This window comes from Pleurodeles waltl, chromosome 9 (genome assembly GCF_031143425.1).
Source record: "Pleurodeles waltl isolate 20211129_DDA chromosome 9, aPleWal1.hap1.20221129, whole genome shotgun sequence".
Taxonomy (NCBI): Eukaryota; Metazoa; Chordata; class Amphibia; order Caudata; family Salamandridae; genus Pleurodeles; species Pleurodeles waltl.
In genome coordinates this window covers 1,013,365,943-1,013,387,940 of record NC_090448.1, presented here as the reverse complement: position 1 = coordinate 1,013,387,940, position 21,998 = coordinate 1,013,365,943, and the positions used below count along the sequence as shown (strand labels likewise).

Genomic DNA, 21,998 nt, shown 5'->3' with positions numbered 1-21,998 from the left:
GTGGTGGTTTTCCAGCCCAGGATCATGCCAGATGATGTGTGATTCCCCGATGCCCACCAGAGTCTGCATTAGGAAGGCTCTTCAGGATTGGGCATTGTGTGGATTGAGCTTTACCACCCACATTCTCTGCCTCAGTTGTCCTATTACTATGCTTTACATTTACATAAGGTGGTCATCTGAGTTGTACCAGGTTCTTGGTAAGTCAACCACACTTCATTTGGAGTTCCATTTGGGCGTGCCACTTGAATTTTTTTTTTGTGTGTGTGTGTGTGCAAAATCTATTATTCACTTTTCTATCTTACTACAAATGCTCTTTCCCATGCACCTGAGAAAGACCTATGTACATTTACCTTCTCTTCATTTGCTCTGCCTTTGTCCAATTCTGGACTGCTGAATAAATTAATTGTAGAAACTGATGTATGTTCATCAAGCAATCTTCTTTAATGTGGTCTTTAATAAATAATTTATAATCCTATTTGGTTCTTCTAACATAACTGCAGTGTTTTATCTTTGTCAGCTATTTATAATGTATACCTGTTTTTTAACTACAAAACGTGACCCAACTTGACAATATTCACCATGCTGCCCAGCATGCAAACATCTATGCATGGCAACCAACAACATACCAATAAAAGCACATACAACTTATATCTATAATCCCAGAATCCCAATGGATCCTTGACACAGACGCACACAATTCTTGGCATTTACATCCACCACCAAACATACATACTGACTAACGGAACCCCGATACCCAAAGCTGTGAAAACAATTCACATTTATGAATTGCTGATGTCTCCATCAAATAAACAAACCTTACTTCCTGTGAGCCCGAACTTTCATAAAAAACCCACAACTGTTGTCATCCGACCCTTCCGCCTCCATGTAACCTTCCCATACCTAGTATTCTGAGAAGAATAAAAAAGTGATGTATGGATTTCTTGAATTCATCTCATTCTCCTGTAATTACACTGGACCGCAAACCTGTTCAGTTTTTTTTTTTAAAACTACCATGCAACCTCAGACGGAAACCAGCCATGTGCAAATGAGTCTTGGTCCTGCTCCATCCGACAGGGACAGTCTAACCCAAGCTACCTAATTGGCATCCACAAACTCTCCAAAAAAGCCCAGAAATGGTAACCTGTCGTCCCACCCCTTTCAAATATCATTCATTCTTGTCTCTCTCCAACCACAGGTCTTCATCCTCCTTTACCAGCAACCCTGCGAAAGATAGCTCATATCTGCCAGTCCCCTAATGCCTTCAAAATAGACTCCCATACCATCTGCTATCTCGAAAACAGACTCATATCCTCAGGAGTCCTGAAACTGCATTACTATTTTTAAAAAAAATATAAAGTTGGAACATTCTATGATGAGTCATGGGGTTCTTTATAACACTGGGAGAACAAAAGGTGTTGGTGAGGTTACCAGATGTTTGTTTTGCTGGGCAGGTTCCAGCCCTGGCCTTTTTTGTAAGAAATTTCATTTTGGAAGTTATCTTCTTGGTTGATTTTACTTCAACCAAATTAACTTTTATAGAACAGTTTTTATTAAGGAAAAAAATGACAATTGGATAATTAAACTCCCGGTGACATGAAGCCTCACAAACTTGAATGCTGGCGTTTTGTTGGGTGTGGGGGGTTGAGGATAGATATTTAAAAATAGGTTGAAACTAGTTGAGGTGTGGGTGGTGTGGGTTAGTTAAATAAAACAGTGACACTGAAAATGCTGTGGGGTGCTGCAGTCTTTCCTTATTTTGTATAAAAGGGTTTAGCAATACATGCTGAGATAGCCCTGGGCTGCTATTCAGTGGATTTCTTCAATATTCTAAAGTTAAATGTAGCAACGATTCATTTCTTGATAAAACCATGTGAGCCTTGTGAACAATTTAATGCTGGACAATCAATATCCAGAATAGTGAATGAAGGGAATGTGTTATTTGTATCTTTATTTCCATGTTTGTATTAATATGTTTTACTTGCACTCACTGAAAAGTAAAAAGAGCCAAAGTAATTGTATGTAATATATTCCAATACTGTACAACATTATTTGATGTAAGACATCTTGTTTATTATGCTGCAGTGGTTCAAACGTTTACTGATATAATGGTGCACTTCATGTGCAGCTTATAATGGAGCTGCTTCTGAGATGGCCTGTAACTGTAGGAGGAGAGACTAGGATTGGAATTACAGTTTCCGACTGGTATGTCCCTGTCACTTACCATCCATCATTTATTGTCAGACCCAGAATGGTGGAACTGAAAGTTACATTGCCACACAAGAGTCCCCATTCCGGACCATTTTTCGTGCACACTCTCTTTCTGTGAGTGTGTTTAGTTGATACCACTTTGTGTGAAAATATTGGCCACACAGTGAGTTGCTGGATCAGTTAAGCCATTTTTTTTTTTTTTTAGCTCATTGAGGAGTTATTTAGTCTGATACTATCTAATCTGTTTTCTGCACATGGTCATACTAGTTGCAGGCAGCACTAAAACAGAAATCATTTTTGTGATTTCCAACCTGCAGAGAATAGTGGATATTTTCCTTGAACTAAATGGCTGTCTAGCCGAACAGTTATAACATTTGGCTGATGACCACAAAGATGTAACGGAGGCTCATTAAAAAAGTATTGTGGAAATTTGAGAGAACTGATCCACTTCAGAGTTACATTAACTACTAATTATACTTGTCAATGCTGATTCATTTACTTTCCTTGATATACGGAAGTAAATTAATTGGACATCAAATTCTCTTGTAAATTCATGTGAGTAACAAAAACAAGAGCAGAGAGCCAGTTCAATGCTAGTTCTCTTTTGGCTCCAAGTAGGCCTATTCATAACACTGCCTGCTTATATTGGACCACTTGGCATTTAGCTCTGTCTAAATTAGTCCCAGGTGACAATTGTTATGCATTGATGCTTATAATGGATAGCATCTAAGTCAATTGATGTAAAAAGCAATGCTATTTTCTAGCCCAGCACCTCCTCCATCATTTGATGCATCACACCAGAGGAGTCTCTAAATTTGCAACATTGCCAAATTGCTTGTACTAGGTCTCCAGACTTCCATTTTCACATCTGATGCACTCTGGGGTTGAGGCATGGCTAATCTTCTAGAACTTCTCTTAGTTGGCGCTGTATAAATATTTAAGCTGGATCAGTTTGAATTGGGATGCTTTTAGCAACTCTTGTGCAGCAATTCTATCTTCCTGACATTTATCTTTTGTCAATTCACCACTATCCCTTTCTCATGCCCATTTCAAAGTATCATAGGACTCAAGTGTTGATGACCAATGATTGATAGAGATGGGATATTTTCTACATTCCTTCAGAACCCCACCAACTATTTCGCTTTGAGTGGATTAAAGTCATGGTACATACATCTCCACTATATGAGATAAGGGCATTGCACAATTATAAGTAGCGGTATAACTGTATTTTATAATGCATGAATTACTTCTGCTTCTCTGCAAATGATTGTAGGACTGTCCCATTCATCATTTCTCTAAGGATGCAGATTCCAATAGTGTCCCACCCACCACAACCTTGTAGGGCAGAGACTTGGGTGAGTCGTTTAGTGACCCAATATTGGGTTTCTCCTATTGATTGTCCACCCCAGGTTCTTCAGCGACTCATTCCAAAGCTTGAACACAGTTTTGGTGGCTGGAGGGAGTGGAGACTTGTGCTTGCCTCCATACAGGAAGTGTAGAATTTGGGTGAACCCCATCACTCATAATTCTGTTGTAAAAGCTGGGTCTACCTGTATATCATATCTCCAAGCATTAACAATAATTGCTCCAGTGATATGATGTGATATCTGCTGCTCCAGTACCATTGTCAAATGGGGACTTGAATCATTCAGTGACAGAAGACAGGGATAGCATTAATTCCACAGGAATTCTTTTAGTGCACAGTCAGGAAAACAGTATGCAGTTGTGAATGGGAATTTTTGTGACTGGTAAAGTAGGAGAGACCTCATTAAAATGGCTTTTAAGCCTACTAAAGAGAGCTGCAAAAATAAACGAAAAGCTGTATCGTTTTGGAATCTATCAGTCTTTGTTTACATGTTTTGTACACAAACATACTTTGGTATTGAAACCCATCTGTGGCCAGTGATTGGCCATGGGCCCGCTCCAGATTTTGTGATTGTTTACCGTTGGTATAAAGCATTGATTGGGCAATGCTAATCTTGAGTCCCATATGATCTCTGAACACACAGTGGATTTGGAGAGCTTTTGGTCTCGATATTCTCTGGATCCTGCAAAAATATCAGGACATCATTATCATGCAAAGACATTCTGTTAGTGATTGCTAATTGGATGTATTTTTCTTGAGTACGTTTTGTAGTTAAGTACTTGTGGGTACCCTTTTTCTTCATTGTTTTGAATTATGCCTAGCTTAACTTTTTGTTGACCTTAATGACAAAGGCTAAGAATGCAGTGTCGCAGAAGCAATATTTTTAGTATTTTTAAGACGTGTCCTCAATTGCCGTCATGAAGTGCTAGGTCAGAGATGGTTTTAAAGAGTTGTTTCTTTTTCAGCCCACCCAAATTCAAGGAAAGCATTTTCTGTGCGTCTGTATAATGAACTCTTGTTTTTAGGCTTGGAAATACAACCCTTGTGTATCTTTAAAAATACATAAATACATATATATAGATAAATGGACTTTGGGTCAGCTCTGTTCATCCGTTGTCTGTTCAAATGTCTCACACATTTTGCTTCCACCCACTACATTGTGCATCATGGGCAGTGGGTCAGCGCACCTCAGCCACTGATTCTCTTCCAGTGTGAGTGACAGCATTTCGCCTGCTCACATGTGTGCAGCTTCCTAAAACAGAGCTCACTTCTTTGACTGGGCCTGTGAACCAATAGTTTTAATTTGCCAATTCGTTTTTCTTTTCATTCTTTATCTTTGTTTACGTTTTTAAGCCACCCTTGTGTTTAAAGTATGTATTCAAGTTACAGTAATTTTTAATGCCCAAAGTACATCTTCTTTGCGCCTACAAGAATCCTATTGTATTGTGCTGTGAATTAAAATTAAAAGGTTATTTATACATATTTTAAGCACACCTTCCTGCAAGGAAGCAAGTTTACTATTTATTAAAAATTATGTGGGTTGGGCATTCCTTTTTTTTTGGTCTGGGTTGACAGCACAACTGTTACCAGACAATTATGTGAGAATCACCAGGAGAGGGGTTGTGGCTCAGCCCACGTTGGGAGCCGGGAGTATATGTTATGACTGGTCAGAAGTTGTGTGCTTGAACGAAAAAGTGCTTGCCCCTCTTCCTCCCCAACACACACACCTATGATCATTTTGTTTTTGTCCAGCTTCCTGAGCTTGAACTTTCAGGAGCATACACATTCCGTTAAGGTGTCTGAGATAACTAGAAAGTGTATGCGTTTTCCTCTGGTAGGATCACTCATGGGAGGAGAGCATTCATTAACCTAAATAGATTTTTAGGTCTGGCTTGACAGTGCATTCGTAAACGTGACTTATTGGCATGACCAGTGCTTGTTTTTATTTCTTTTTTTAAGCAGTTTTGCCTTGTGGCAGTATATTTTTCCTTTTTATTTTTGCCATATGCTTGCAATATGAAATACAAAATAGTCCTTACAGTACTTTTAAACGCCCAAATCTGTTTGCTTTCAGCATTCTCCCAGACGTTAATATATTCTCCATCTTTCCAGTTTGTTGAAGGAAGTCATGGTCCTCTGTTGCTTCAGCACATTGGAACAGAAGTGGTTGTGAAATTAGAAATCTGACATATCAGCAAATTTAAGTGTTTGGTTCCCCTGCCTTTTGCAGCTGGGATAGAAATTATAATGGTAGTATTGTAACTAATGGTATGCTGCAGGAACCTGTGAACTTTCTGAAACCTGTTTTTGTTCAATGCATAGCACCTAAAGCAGTAAAATTGAGGCCAGCCATCATGGGTTAATAATGCTGTTCGTTTCTTTGTAATTCTTATACTGTTCATAATATTAGTTTTTGTAATTTTTGTATCAGATCGGACACATTTCCTCCTAATGGTTCCAAAGCTCGTCCTGCTAGACTGCCATCAGCTCGGAGAAAAGGCAGTCGTGTGAGGGAGCAAAGCCCGACTCCAGGTATACCATTCACTTTCAGACAGTTGTACTTTAAACTGTGTATTTAGCCAAAATGCATTTCTGGAATGTGTGAGTAATAAAAACATAGGAACTACATTTTATTGCATGCTACATAATTTTGTTCCTAATGAATGTTTATTATTTCCTTATGCAGTGTGCTTTGATATTTATATTCCCCAAAAGTAACGTAGAGCACCATAAAAGACTTTTTCATATTGTTATTAAACGTCCACGTATTTCACAGTGCAGGTAGCACATTTTGGAAGTTTAGCGTGTTTTGTGGAAGGGTCCCATCAGTAATTGGCTGGCTGAACTGCTTTCAGTCACTGACACCTAGGATTCAAGACACTGTACTTTGTCAGGCTGAAAGCGAATCAACAAATGCCACTATTCAGTCAGATGGAGGTTTCCCATGCATTTGTGCTCCCTTTTATCCCCCATGACTTCTTGTCTGACAAACAATATTGGAATCAGTCCATGAGTAATTTAGCAGATTGCAACAAAATAGGTTCCTAAAAGTAGCAAGCAAAACATTTTTACTGTGAATTAATTATTAACAAGCTGAATGAATACGTAAACCATGAAAACTTGACACCGGTATAGTAATGATATTGCTCTCTCGTTTTTGCAGTCATGCAAAAAGCTTCTCAACATCAGTTCTCTATGATATTCATTCTTTTTTAAAACCATCTTTATTGAGATTTTATGTTGGGAGGTACAGTGGGCACAGCATTCTATGCAAATGTTATAACAATATAATTTCTAATCTGGTACAGTATGTTCTCTGTTACAGACGTACATGCAAAATGGCATGACAATACTGGTATGAATAATATGGCCGTGCATTTGAGGTCTGTGCATCCCTTGATTCTGTGATCCCTGTCCAAAATGTGCATGCAGGTTGCAGTCCCAGAACATGTGCTTTATGTCCACTTCGATGGTGCCTCTGGGTAGATACTGTGAAGTTTATCAGGGGTGAGTTATGCCCTATGTAAGATGGTATGTTGTAAGTATTGGAACCTGGCATTGAGGGATACCTTCCAATGGTGTGTCACTGTTCTTTCCCAGTCCTTCAGGGTCAATTTGCGACCTATATCATCTTCCCAAGATCATCTGAGGGGTGCTAGTGGATCCTGGATGGTATGTGAGATGGCTTTGGTAAGCCATGTGACCAGCCGGCGGCTGGTGCCCATTAATTGGTGTGTATGTATCAGCAGGTGTGGATCAATTTCTGCATCTACTATATCCTATAGACTGTCCTGCCAGCCATCTATATGCTAAGAATTAGCCCACAGGGAGTTCTTTGCAGTCTATCAGCTGGTCAGAGAGGATAAGGACGCCGTCTTGGAATTGGTCCCCTGTAGCTCCTATAGGCCACTCACAGGAGGCCATTCGAGGGGGTGGATAGTGTTGCATTTGGGACAGATAGGTGTTACACTAGTTTATTCACTCTCAAATCGGGCACCACTCCTTTTTCCAAAAGTTATCTTCCTGCCAGTCAGTGGGCTGGCCCGTGCAGCTGTGCCGCTAAGTAGTAATGTTTAAAGTTTGGTGCACCTAGACCCCCTTTCTCTGTTGGACCTACAGCTTGGCTAAGGCTACTCTGCGCCTGCCGTGCGCTGTGGCTACTGGCTGTATATAATGAGGTGTTTAATGCTAAGATATTGCCTGATTCGATGTGAGAAGGCCTCATAGCAATGATCCCTAAATCGGAGACGGTGGCCTCTGACCAGGTGGCTTACCGCCCGATTACAATGATTAACCTAGATGTGGTTATGGTGCAATGTTCCGAAAGTTACAAAAGAATTCATAAAAATAAAGTTAAAAAAAACACTAGTAATGTTTAAAGTTTGGGGCAACTAGCCCACCTTTCTCTGTTGGACGCTACAGCTTAGCTAAGGCTACTCTGCACCTGTCCTTGTTCCAGATAAAATACCTCTAGCATTGTGTTCAATGATCTAAATGTGCTGTGAGGATTCCCTTTGATATTCATAAGCAGTAGAACACCTCTGTGCATGTACTGGCATCCTTAAATACATTTTAACCATACATTATTTTATCCAGAATATAATTAAACAAGAAAACACATGTGTAGGAGAAACATATTTTTAGTGTAATGCTATGGCTGAATTGTTTGGAATGGTGCTCCTCCACTTAAGGTGTCTTGGACTGAAAAAATGTGCCTGCTGCCTCATGCACAGTACGGAACCAGTCAGGCTCTTCCACTCAAATCAAATCATAAACATTTATAAAGTGCGCTATTCACCCGTGCGGGTCTCAAGGCGCTAGGGGGAAGGGGTTACTGCTGCTCGAAGAGCCAGGTCTTGAGTTGTCTCCCGAATGCGGAGTGGTCCTGGGTGGTCCTGAGGTTGGTGGGGAGGAAATTCCATGTCTTGGCTGCCAGGTAGGAGAAGGACCTTCCACCTGCCGTGGTGCGGCGGATGCGAGGGACGGCGGCGAGAGCGAGGTTGGCGGAACGAAGATGACAGGTGGGTGTGTAGAAACTGAGGCGGCGGTTGAGGTATTCGGGTCCCTTGTTGTGGAGGGCTTTGTGTGCGTGGGTGAGGAGTCGGAAGGTGATCCTTTTGTTGATGGGAAGCCAGTGCAGGTGTCTCAGGTGGGCGGAGATGTGGCTGTTGTGGGGTATGTTGAGGATGAGGCGGGCGGAGGCGTTTTGAATTTGTTGCAGACGTTTCTGGAGTTTAGCGGTGGTTCCTGCGTATAGGGTGTTGCCGTAGTCCAGGCGGTTCGTGACGAGGGCGTGGGTCACGGTCTTTCTGGTGTCGGCGGGGATCCAACGGAAGATCTTTCGGAGCATGCGGAGGGTGAGGAAGCAGGAGGATGATATGGCGTTGACTTGTTTGGTCATGGTGAGAAGTGGGTCCAGGATGAAACCGAGGTTGCGTGCGTGGTCTGAGGGGTCGGTGCGGTGCCAAGGGCTGTGGGCCACCAGGAGTCGTCCCAGGCGGTCAGGGTGTTTCCGAGGATGAGGACTTCCGTTTTGTCTGAGTTCAGTATCGGACGGCTGAGTTTCATCCAGTCTGCAACGTCTTTCATTCCATCTTGCAGGTTGGTCTTGGCGCTGGTGGAGTCCTTGGTGAGGGAAAGTATCAGCTGAGTGTCGTCGGCGTAGGAGGTGATGATGATGCTGTGTTTGCGTACGATGTCGGCGAGGGGGCTCATGTAGACATTGAAGAGAGTCGGGCTGAGCGAGGAGCCTTGTGGGACGCCGCAGATGATCTCTGTGGGGTCTGAGCGGAATGGTGGGAGGTAGACTCTTTGGGAGCGGTTGGAGAGGAAGGAGGTGATCCAGTCCAGGGCCTGTCCTTGGATCCCGGTGGAGCGGAGGCGGGTTATTAGGGTGCGGTGGCAGACTGTGTCGAAGGCAGCCGAGAGGTCGAGGAGGATGAAGGCGACTGTTTCTCCGTTGTCCATCAGGGTTCTGATGTCGTCTGTGACTGAGATGAGGGCGGTTTCTGTGCTGTGATTCTCGGAATCCGGACTGAGAGGGGTCGAGTAGGTTGTTGTCTTCAAGGAAGTTGGTAAGTTGCTTGTTGACGGTCTTCTCTATGACTTTGGCAGGGAAGGGGAGGAGCGAGATGGGGCGGAAGTTCTTCAGGTCGCTTGGGTCCGCCGTAGGTTTCTTCAGTAGGGCGTTGACTTCAGTGTGTTTCCAGCTCTCGGGGAAGGTGGCAGAAGAAAACGAGCTGTTGATGATGGTCTGGAGATGCGGGGCGATGATGTTGTCGGCTTTGTTGAAGATGAAGTGTGGGCAGGGTTCCGAGGGGGCACCATAGTGGATGGAGTTCATGGTGGGTTTGGTCTCTTCCGTGTTGATGTGAGTCCAGGCGTTGAGGGTGATGGCTGGGGTTGTAGGTTCTGTGGTGGTTGGCTGGGTCTGGTGTCCGAAGCTGTTGTGTAGGTCGGTGTTTTTATGATGGAAGAAGGTGGCGAGGGAGTTGCAGAGGTCTTGTGAGGGCGTGATGGCGTTGGTGCTAGGGTTGGAGAGCTCTTTGACGATGTTGAAGAGTTCTCTGCTGTTGTGGCTGTTTTTGTCCATTCTGTCTGTGAAGGAGTTTCTTTTGGCGGCGCGGATCAGTTGGTGGTGTTCGCGGGTAGCGTTCTTGAGGGCAGTCATGTTATTTGCGGTGTGGTCCTTGCGCCAGGCTTTCTCGAGGGTGCAGCAGTTTTTTTTTATTCCTTGAGGGTATCAGTGAACCAGAGAGGTTTTTTGGTGTTGGTCTGTCTTGGGAGGCGTCTGAGGGGAGCGAGGTTGTCTGCGCAGTTGGTGATCCAATGCGTGAGGCTGAGGGCTGCGTCGTTGGGTTCGGTGGAGAAGGTGGGTTGGTTGTCTCTGAGAGTGGAGAGAAGCTGTTTTGCGTGGATTTTGTTCCACTGTCGGCGTGGGATGGGTTGTGTGCGGAGGTGGCGAGTCTCGCGTCGGAAGGTGAAGTGGACACATCTGTGGTCGGTCCGGTGTATAGTGGAGGAGTGGCTGAAGGATACGTGGTTGCTGGCGGAGAAGATGGGGTCGAGCGTGTGTCCGGCGATGTGGGTGGGGGTGTTCACCAGTTGCTTGAGATCGAGGTTGGTGAGGTTGTCGAGCAGGGCGGTGGTGTTGGGGTCGTTGTTCTGTTCCAGGTGGAAGTTGAGGTCACTGAGGAGGATGTATTCCGGCGAGGCAAGGGTGTGCGGGGAGATGAAGTCAGTGATAGTCGCTGAAGAGGGCGCGTGGTCCAGGGGGTCGGTAGATGAGAGTTCCTCTGAGGGTGGTCCTGGGGTCGGTGTGGATCTGGAAGTGCAGGTGTTCGGCGGCGAGGGGGGTGTCTTCGGTGGAGGTGGTGACGTTGATGGAGTCCTTGAAGACGATGGCGATTCCTCCACCTACGTGGTTGGTGCGGTCTCTCATGGAAATCTTGTAGCCGGCGGGGATGGCTATGGCGATGTCGGGGGCCGAGGAGGCGTTCATCCAGGTCTCAGTGATGAAGGCGACGTCCGGTGGAGTCCAGGAGGTCCCATAGTTGTGCTTGTGGACGGAGCGTGCGTTGATCAGGATGCATTTGAGGTGGTTGTTGGCGCGTGGGCTGGCAGGCGTGGTGGTTTCGCGGTGGAAGGTGAGTTTGCAGGTGTGACATACGAAGGGTCCGTGGGTATGTTTTGTGTTGGCTTGGAAGCAGGTGCTGGAGCGCCCCGGGGTTGAGGGCGTGGAGAGTGATGGGGTCGTAGCTGTGCTGCGGGGTTTGGGAGTGCTGGGGGTCGTGGCGCTGGGCGCAGTCCAGGCGCAGTCAGGCTTGCCTTTGGCGCGCCAGCGGAGGAGGGGGCGGAAGGGGGGCGACGAATGGGAGCAGGGGGGGGGCGGGGGCGAGCAGGAGGTGGCAGCGGGAAAGCAGAGGGTGGGGGGGGTCAGGTAGAGGGGAGAAAAGATAGGGGAGGGGGGGTTAAAGGTGGCAGGGAGTAAGGAAGAACGATAGGAAGATAGGGGAGGGGGGGTTAAAGGTGGCGGGGAGTACGGAAGAACGATAGGAAGATAGGGGAGGGGGGGTTACAGAGGTGGAGGGGAGTAAGGAAGGACAGAGGGAAGAGTCGGGAGCAGAAGAACAGAAGAGAGAAGAGCCAAGAAGAAAGGTAAAGAAGAAGAGGAGCAAGGAGTCAGGAGCAGAAGAACAGATGAGAGAAGAGCCAAGAAGAAAGGTAAAGAAGAAGAGGAGCGAAGTGTCAGGAGCAGAAGAGAGAAGAGCCAAGGAGAAAGGTAAAGGTAAAGAAGAAGAGGAGCGAAGAGTCAAGGAAGAGGAGTCAGGCAGAAGAGGAGAGACCTGAGAAGCAGGGGATACGAAGAACACAGATGAAGAACACATATGAAGAAAGAAGAAAGCACACGCAGGTCGCGGTGCAGAAGAGAAGGAAGAAACACAGATGAAGAACACAGAAGAAGAACACAGATGAAGAGAGAACACGCAGGATGGGGGTGCGGGGAAGAAAGAAGAACACAGATGAAGACAGAAGAAACAACACGCAGGACGAGGTGCAGGGAAGAAAGAAGAACACAGATGAAGACAGAAGAAACAACACGCAGGACGAGGTGCAGGGAAGAAAGAAGAACACAGATGAAGACAGAAGAAACAACACGCAGGACGAGGTGCAGGGAAGAAAGAAGAACACAGATGAAGACAGAAGAAAGAACACGCAGGACGAGGTGCAGGGAAGAAAGAAGAACACAGATGAAGACAGAAGAAAGAACACGCAGGACGAGGTGCAGGGAAGAAAGAAGAACACAGATGAAGACAGAAGAAAGAACACGCAGGACGAGGTGCAGGGAAGAAAGAAGAACACAGATGAAGAACACAGATGAAGAACACAGATGAAGAACACAGATGAAGAACACAGATGAAGAACACAGATGAAGAAAGAAGCAGGAGAAGAGGTGAGTAGCGCGGGGCAGGGCGAGGGGCTCGGCGGGGGGGGAGTACTTACTGTATTTTCGCAGGACTTGCTTGGAGGTTTCAGGAGCCTGGGCTGGTGGAGCTGCAGCGGCAGGGGGAGCGACCTACCCTTGGGTCAAGGGTCGCAGAACAAAGATCCCAAAACTCCTTTGACTTCTAAATGACATTTTTTGACTAAAACTCATTTTGTCTTCTGTGATTCATTTCTCTTTAATTCAACATCCTTTAACATTTGTTCATTTTTTTCTTCCTCATTTTTAACTTGTTAAGGGGCTCTTTTCTGTTAGTTTCTGAATTATACCTAAATGAGCAACCTGGATGTTCGCATGGTATGGCGTCTGGGCTCATTCACCATTAAGCACAATAACGTATGTCAGGATATGTCTTTCAAAAGGTGGAAGGAAAGAGACTGTTTCACCACAGAGCCAAATTGAAATAACTTTTAAAATCACTGCTGCACAAACCCTTTTGACAGAAGGGGGAAAGTGACATCTTTATTCCTTCTCCGCCCATAAATCAGATCAGACTCCCCAAAGCTCCGTCATTTATCGGATCTTTGTCACCATGCTTGTGGCAGATGTTTATGCATTGAAAATCACAGACCTTGCACCCTTTGATGTTTGACTACCTTGTGGCATTTGAATTAATCTCAGTGCTGAGGATGATGGTATCGACCCCCTCTCTTCCCAACGTCAGGGCTGTCAACTATCACAGCCCTTCTATCGATTTACTGGAGCCTTTGGCTGAGGAGCTCATACCTTTTTTGTCTTGCCATACAGAATACCATAAAACAATTTGTTGAATACCATCTCACAGGGAAAATAGATTTTCCATGGGAACATCAAGGAAAGAAATCAATTCTAATAACCTTTATAATGATGGCAAAATAAACTGCTGACATTGCTGCTCAACTAGGTGCAATTCCAGGTTGTACCTTGTTTCTTCTGCTTCACAGGAGATACTGGAGTCACTGTTCACATACTCCTCTTCCCAGGTCCCATCTGGGAAATTAAATACAGAAAATGTAAAATAAAGACGCTGAAGTCTGTAGTAATCGAAAAGAGGGTATACTTCATGAAAGAAAGTTCAAAGGGTTCAGCAGAGCCAAACACTTACGGGTTCATACATTCCACCACTCCAATAACAAAACTAGCCTTAATCAAGATGTTTTTTGTCCTGGGACAAAAATCATCCAAAGGCAAAATAAATTCTTTAGCCTGAAACGAGAAGGCTCTTAAACATCAAGATATTGGTTTTATTGTTCTGCAGACTCCCCCAGTACCACTATGAGAGTGAGCACTAACAGCCATCAGCAGTGCATGTTTTTTTTTGCTGTAAGCTAAATACGCCAGATGGGCCCTAGAGGCTCTGCAGAACAGATGCATGATCAGATGTTAAGCTTTTCCTGCTTCAAATTCAGCTATTGGTGGAATTTGCTTCTGGACTGGTCAGTGCAAGAAGTGAAAAAAATAATAAAGGATAATGTGGTTGAGTCTTCCAAAATACGAAAGGAAGGTAAACGTCTCCAAGTGTTACTTCCTTGTCAAGGAGAGAGGCCCAAAATCAGTTCCATCCTGTCCTAGATCTGAAAACAAATTGGCCAAAAAGACATTCAGGATGTTGGAACTGCATCAAGTATTTTTGTTTACTTCAGGGAGATTGGATGTGCATTTTAACATGGTTACCTTGAACAAGACACGTTTTTGAGTTTCAGTATCGTCAACAAACATTACCAATGCAAATTCCTTCCTTTTTAGTCTTAAGTCAGCCCCTCAATCTTTGTGAGTATGCATGGCTGAGAAAGTGATTTGCTTTCATTGTGAGGCGATCTTTATCTGCTTCTACTTTGACAATCACTCTGCAAGTCCAGCTCTTATTAACAAATGCTTCAGGTCTTGCAAGTGATGATAGACTTTCTGGTGTATCTTGGTCTGCATAGCAACACAGACTATTTGTCTTTTTCTTGCTTACAAACCAGTCTATTCTTAGTTGTGGTTTTGGATAAGGGCAAAGCAAGTCTTTCTTTGGGGGACACAGACCATTGTCTATAGTGAACAGCCTGCACCATATCCACACTATTTTATATCCCAGATGTGGACGAATTCCCTCTCGTCTGAGTTTTAAGGCATTGTCCATATTCCTAGTACCAGATAAGTTACACCAGACTTTACATGAATGCCTCGACGGTCACTTGTTTCATAAGACTGATGATTGTGGTGGCAAGACCTTAATGACTACAACTGCTGTCCACTCTCTATCTTATTGGTGTCACAGGAGAAAGGTTTTGCAAGATGTTCCTTTGCAGCACGCTTATGCAAAGCATTGTGTTAATTTCATCTCTGCAGGTTTGGGAAATGGTCTCTCAAAGAACAATATCACCATGTCAACCTATGAGAAGTGAATGTTATCCATGTCATTCTGAAAATCTGGCTTTCAGTGTGATTGAGACCTGCTCAATTCTGCTTTAGACTTGCATCACCAATGTGAACCAACAGCCTATAACAAGGTCCAGAGTGATTTAAACAGAAGCCTAGATAATTTGGTATTAGCGGCTAGGGAAGAACATCTCCATCATGGCAGTCCAAATTTTGGGGTGTAAGAAATTGAAAGTGGATGAGCTCAGCATATACTTTGTAGAACAGCATGAATAGGAGTTATACTTTGAGGGGCTCTCCAGTGTCTTCAAGCTGAGAGTGAGAAAGCTCTCAAATTAATTTATGTAACCCAGACGATGATCAGAACTCTGTCTATCTTTCCATATTCCAGGGGAATGTTCATTTGATAGATAATTGGGACCTCAAAGTGTAGAGAATAATCAGAATGAACTAAGGTAATCTTAAAGGTCATGCATTACAAACCTTTTCTCATTGCCTCAAGCATGCCTTATCCATGGTGGTACCTAGATCTCATGCAGTTTTCCATTCAACAACACAGGAGTCTACAATGCATGATTATCCACTCTAGCCTTCCATTGCCTTCAACCATTCAGATGGCTTCCTGGCCATAATGGAGGAAACAATTCTTTTTACTTGCTCTAGAACCTGGGTACTCACAAACATTTTCCCAGGGGCCAAAATCTTTGGTCTGCGATGTGACCGAGGGCCACATTAACGCCAGCAGTGATGGGCTTGGGGGGCAGCTTGGGAGGAAGAGGGGGGTTGTCGGTACGGAGGGTGTAGGGGAAGCAAAGCATAAACATTTAGTGGCTGAACTGCACAATGTTTAACCAGAAAACCTAGGATTAATCCCAGCTTCCCCACTTAACCAAATTGTGTGATTCTAGTCAATTGTTTTATTTCTATAGCCCTCCTTTTTCTTCATTTTCACATATAAGAGGGACTTAAAATACACAACTTCAGGATGTGCAGCATACAAAATGGTGTCCTGTGTTTGGTTTAATAAACTATAATGGTGTTCATGTATAATAAGAACCCAGGCCACCCAAAGAGTGCACGTAACAACTGGCTTGCGTCTTAGTTCATGTGGGGGGTGAATGCACCTTAATCCATTTTTGAATCTATCACTTTAAAAAAGTAATACTTCTAAATGCACATATATAATCCGATGTGCTAAGGTGAAATGGTTCTGCTTGTAAATAAAAGTACCCGTTTTGAATTTTTAAGTGATTTTTGCAGCAAGATGTCTTTAAAATGAAGGTGTTCCTTTCTTTTACTTTGTTAACCTTTAAATAAAGTATTGCCTGTTTATGTAACATCTTTGTATGCTAATGCTGAGTTGGGTAAATAGCAGCCCATTGCTGCTATTGACCAGGGGCCGCAAGTAAGTCAGGGCCGAATGCGGCCTCCGGGCTATACTTTGAGTATCGGTGTTCTAGAACTTAGCTAGGTTAAACATAGGTTGAACATACGTTCTCCAGCTACTTAAATGTGTTTTTCAGTTCTCCTTTACTAAGAAAGGTTTGTCCTCCATTACTGTTATTGCTAATGTCCTTATCAGGCATATTTTATTTATTGTAGCAGCCATTCTGAGTATCATAGAGCTTCTGGAGTATTTTGTTCCTCAGGATTCCCTCCTTCCATCAGAATTGAACATAGTCCTATCGCAATCAATTCCGCTACTTACGGGCATTATGGACAGTGCTTGTGTGTTGCCTCTGGCTTCTATGTTTGCTCTACCATCTGCCTTAATTGTGAATGACCTTCACCCTCTGAGTACCACAAAATCTTACATGTTTGTTCCACAATCATAAAGTTTGTCTCCATGTTCTTCCTCTTTTTTTCCTCAAATGATATCTTTGAATTTTTAATCAGTTAAGCAATATCACTCTTAAATCTCTTCTTCAAATCTTTAAAGCAGTCAGTAGCTAGATGGATCCTAGCGCAAAGTAAAATGAGCTTTGCAGGGTAAACCCTCGCTACAGCACACAACACAAAAGCAGTCCCCACTTTTCTAATGATGAATGTCCCTTAAGACAATCGTATGGCAGAGGTCTGGATGTGCGGCCATTTTTCCTGAGCATTGCTGCTGAAACTCTTGACTACAAAACAGGTACTCTAAAGGGCCAAGTTGCCCTGCCAGATCTGTTTAATGATGCCTTGTATGGTCCCTGCTATGCACTTCTGTGCTTTTGTAGAGCTTTTAATTGTATTTTAACCTTTTGAATGTCAAATAAAATCCAACGATTGAGCATGAAATGTTACTTGTAATCCTATGTCTGCCTCAAGGATATCTCCAAATTCCGCAATGCTTCACCTACTTCCCATGGGAAGCATTATACTTAAGGAAACCGCAACTTCCTCACTTGACTCTGCTGTGTGTGAGGCGGTAGTGCAGCTTCTAGTAGTCTTAAATGTTAAGAGTCAGGTTTTTTTTTTTTTTTTTTATTCAAGTCTTCCCGTAACATCAACATGTGTATTAGTTTGACTTTTTTGGTATTTATTTTGTTTTGCACATTTTAGACCTGAATACGGAATAGAACATTTTACAGAGCTACATAGAAGGATAACAATGGAAATGTGAACAAACAAGCATACACACAACTAATGAACAAATGCGAAAAGTTGAACACATTGTGGCATTGAAATAGATTGAAGGAATATACATATGTACAGAGGCGGCAACCGCTGGCACATCTTTGAGCCTTTGTATCAACGAGGTATTAAAACAGAAAAACGTCTGATTAGTAGTGATGTTACAATTAATGGTTTTCCAGTTCCTTTTTCAATGGTTGATAGGAGTGGTTGGTTCCAGTAGTGGAGGCCATACCTTCTGTGTGGGTCCTGAAAAAACCTTGTTCAGTGTTCTTTTCTTCATGAAGATTGGTTTTTGAAGGAGAATTTCTGAGCTCTTAAGTGAGCGAATTCCCCCTCGCATAATTTCCTAGCCCAGCACTTGGATGAAAAGCATTGAAGAATGTTTAGTACTCTGCATGCTACCTTAATTATATTTCTGTCTTCAATTGGCAGCTAATTTTATTATGTGAAAAAATTAGCTGGACTTTGTGGTCCTCAACTGTGGTTACATTCGATCTTTGTGTTTAACACCAATCATTGAATGTTTTGTTTCAATTCTGTTATACAGTTCTAACAACAAATGACTTGTCAAGTGCAGATGTCAGCGTAGTTGGACAACGTATGAATTATGGGAGTGGCATTCTGGATTTTGAAGATGTTCAGAAAGAAGTCTTGACCAGCCCACTCAGAGGTCACACAAAAGAGCAACAGAAATGTCCTAAATATACAAAAGGTTGGTGACCTTATTTTAATGGTGTAGATTGTGCTTGTTTAATCCACTCGATTTGCATTTTTCACCTCCCTTCCTGTGAAATATTATGAGAGAAGAGGACAATGGCTTATTCCAGGTATAATCTTTTTCAGGACGGAGTTCAAGTTTTATGACTTTGTCTAAGGTTTGACAGACATAAGAGCAAAACAATACAGATTGAAACCCATGCTAACTTCTTCCTGCAAGCATCTGAAAGCACATTTATTTAGACTGTACCTGTCTCTTTATTGTCATTTTTATATCCTGCTTCTGCAGTTGACTCCAGATACCACCTTACAATTTTGGGGACCTGCTATTATTGCATCTGTGAATGCAATCGCAGAAAAAACGTTGCACACCGTTCTCCTGGTAATTTAAAAATCTTTATTCACGCCAACAAACACCAACACATTTCAACTCAGAAGAGTCTGTTGTTAATGTTCATTAAATGCTGCCACTAATTCTACCCACAATGAAACATTCAGGGACATGTAGCCAGAAAAGTAAAAAATGAAAATGGAGACATATTTTACAAATAGCACTTTTACTAAGTGATCGGATATAAGTAATAATTTCACATAAACATGTATAGACTTATAGATAGATAGGTATGTGTCTGTGGATATGATGTGTAGAAAACCAGGATCATAGTAGTCTTATGGCTTAATGTCATTGTAGGAAGCTGGCCTGGTGTGTGGTGAACACCTATGGTGTTACCACCTTATACCAGGTTCGGGTATCCCCTATTAGTGAGGTGTAGACAGTGTCTAGGAAGCCAGGGCTCTCTAGAGGTAGCTGTGGATGAGCAGCCAAGACTTATCTAGGAGACATGCAAAGCTTCTGCATTACCACTAAAAAAAACAGTGTTACAAAAATAAAGGTACTTTATTATGGTAATGCAAATACTGAAATACTGTATAGGCAATACTCTACTACTAGCAGGTGAGTAAAAACACTATTATATACACATTCGGAAATGGGCATAGAAAGCAATAGAACACAGTGAAATAACAGAAAATAATAGTTACCCTTGGGGGAGACCAAACCACATACTAAGTAAATGGAATGCGAAGGCAGAGTCCCACTGAGGGAAGTGGAATCTGTAGAGAGGAACTAGGAACCCCAAAAGCTAAGTACCAGAGTGCCCCCCCCAGCAACCAGGAGAGAAGAGGTAAGTACCTGTTTTTTCCCAAACCCACAGGTCAACTTTGTAAAAGGACTGTGTAAGACCCAAGCAGACTGGAAAAAAACAGAAGATGGATCCTGGCAGAAAAGGATCTGCAAATGAAGGGGACTGAGCCCAGTTCTAGTTGGAGTTGGTTGGGGCAGGTGCCACTACCCACCCTTCTGGAGATGCAGGACCAGGTTCACGGTGATGACCAGGAGTTGGCTGTGCAGCACAGGAGCAGAAGAGAAGTTCCAGAAGTGATGCAGACGATGTTCCACGTCAGAAGAAAAGTTGCAGTCTGTCAGCGGTGTGGAAAGACCCCAGCAAGCCTTTGGCAAAGGCGAGAGTTGCAGAAGAAGAGTTAGAGCTGCTGGGGACCAGGACGGTCCAAGGGGACTCCACCCAAGGAGGGGAATCCTAGGCGACTCAACAGCGAGCAGAACCAGAAGTCGAGGATGCAGCCCCGACAGGCAACTCACAGGCTTCAGGCACAGGAATCGCTGTGAGACGCACTCAGCACACCTGGAGACAAGACCCATGCCACTGGAGCAGCAGGCAGGAGACTGTGCTTTGCAGGGAAGGGTGCTAGAGGCCGGGGCTACACGAAGCCTGAAGGTCCATTGGAAGAAGCCTTGGTAGTTGCAAGAGTCTGTGTGCCACAAGGAGAGGCAAAGACTCCCTTCCTCCCAAGGTGGGCAGCTGGTAGAAAGGGCCCGAGGGGACCACTACCTGTGTTGCAGGATCTGCGCAGAGTTGCAGAATAGAGGATCCACGCAGCCAGTCGTCAATGCAGTTGGTGCCTGTAGCTGCATGGGAGTGACTCCTTCACTCCAAGGGTGATTTTGTTCTTACTTCATGATGTAGAATGAAGACTTGCCACCCTCTGAGGTTGCACAGCCGGGGAAACGTTGCAGTTGCTGGAAGGAGCTGGAGAAACAATGTAGCTGAGCAAAGTTGTCGCTGGAGCTGCTGTAGATTGTAGGTTCATGTGAAGTCGAAGTAACATTGCTGAGGAGTCCTGCTGGAATCGTGCACATCAAATCCGAGCATCCCCCCCCCCCCCCCCCCACCAAGAGGGCGACACTAAATAGCCCTAAAAGGGGACTAGGAACCTAGCAGAGTGACCACCTTTCAGGAGGGGGGCTTTGACATCACCTGCCTGACCTGGCCACTCAGATGCTCCCAGGGGCCTCTGCCCACCTTGGATTCAAGATGGCAGAATTAAGTGACCACCTGGAGGAGCTCTGGGCACCACCCCTGCGGTGGTGATGGGAAGGTGAGTGGTGAGTGGTTACTCCCCTTTCCATTGTCTGGTTATGTGCCAGAGCATGGACTGTGGGTCCCTGGACTGGTGCAAACTAGTTTATGCAAGGAGGGCACCAAATGTTCCCTTCAAAGCATACCAGTGGCTTGGAGAGGCTACCCCTCCCAAGCCATGTAATACCTATTTCCAAAGGGCGAGGGTGTTGCTTCCCACTCCCAAAGCAGGTAGTTTATTCTGCCTTCCTGAGCTTCAGCTGGTCAAGCAGCAGGAGGGCAGAAACCTATCTCTAGGATGGCAGCAGCGCAGCTGCCCTGGAAAACCCTGCAAACTGGTAAGAGCAAAGCCCTGGTGCCCCCATGACTTGGGTACCTAGGTGCCATATACTAGGGACTTACATGAGGGCACCAGTATGCTAATTGTGGGTTGCACAAAGTCAGGAACAATACAATTTAGAGGGAGAGGGCACAGTCACTGGGGTCCTGGTTAGCAGGAACCCAGTGAACACAGTCAAAAACACACACAGCAGGCAAAAACTGGGGGTAACCGTGCCAAAAAGCAGGTACTTGCCTACAGTCATCAGTACGGATGTAAATTATGGCTGAGTGTCCGGTATTTGTTGATTGATAGTGAATTCTATTTCAGAAACCAAGGTTCTGGTGATCTATTCATAGCCAAGGCTATTGGCTGTGCACATTCATGTGCATATGAATACAAAGTGTGGAGGATTTAATTAAAACCATTCAAGGAATAGAAGAACAAAATATCAGCACATATGCAGAAGGATGAGGTTGTAAATTTGAGGAAACAAATGGAGTACAGATTAGAAACGCATGAATCCGAGATTGAGGCTAGAAAACAGAGGAAATATGAGAGAAGAACAAGATTATCTGAATAGTGGGGGGTGGGGGTGGGGGGGGTGGGGGGGAGGGGGCGTAGAGGGAGGTTGCATGGCAAGAAAAATATGAGATTCATTATTTAAAAAATCATCATTTGGTTGAGGTATATCGACGATTTATTTGTAATCTGGAATGGTACACAAGAACAGTTTGTGGAGTACTTTGAGGAAATCAATAACCATGAGTGTGGCTCAAAATTTACATACAACATCAATAAACAATAAATAGATTTCTTAGCTATTTGTGTTTTTGTACACAAAAAGAAATTGGGAACAACAATGTACAGGAAACCTACGTGCATGAATAGCGTGTTACATGGACGAAGCTTTAATTCCAGAGCTTTGATCAAAAACATTCCATATGGGTAGTTCATTCGTACTAAAGGGAGTTGCTCCCTGTC

At 44.0% G+C, this 21,998-nt stretch overlaps 1 protein-coding gene across 2 annotated transcripts in view; it reads left to right on the top strand.

Annotated features, from left to right (window-relative positions):
• TOGARAM1 (TOG array regulator of axonemal microtubules 1) overlaps positions 1–21,998 on the top strand; it is a 489,673-nt gene that overhangs the window by 150,280 nt on the left and 317,395 nt on the right. For both annotated transcript variants that reach the window (XM_069208622.1, XM_069208621.1), the window contains exons 7-8: positions 6,006–6,106; positions 18,088–18,252. In XM_069208622.1, the coding sequence (XP_069064723.1) occupies positions 6,006–6,106; positions 18,088–18,252 (266 nt within the window). The remainder of the gene's footprint in view (positions 1–6,005; positions 6,107–18,087; positions 18,253–21,998) is intronic.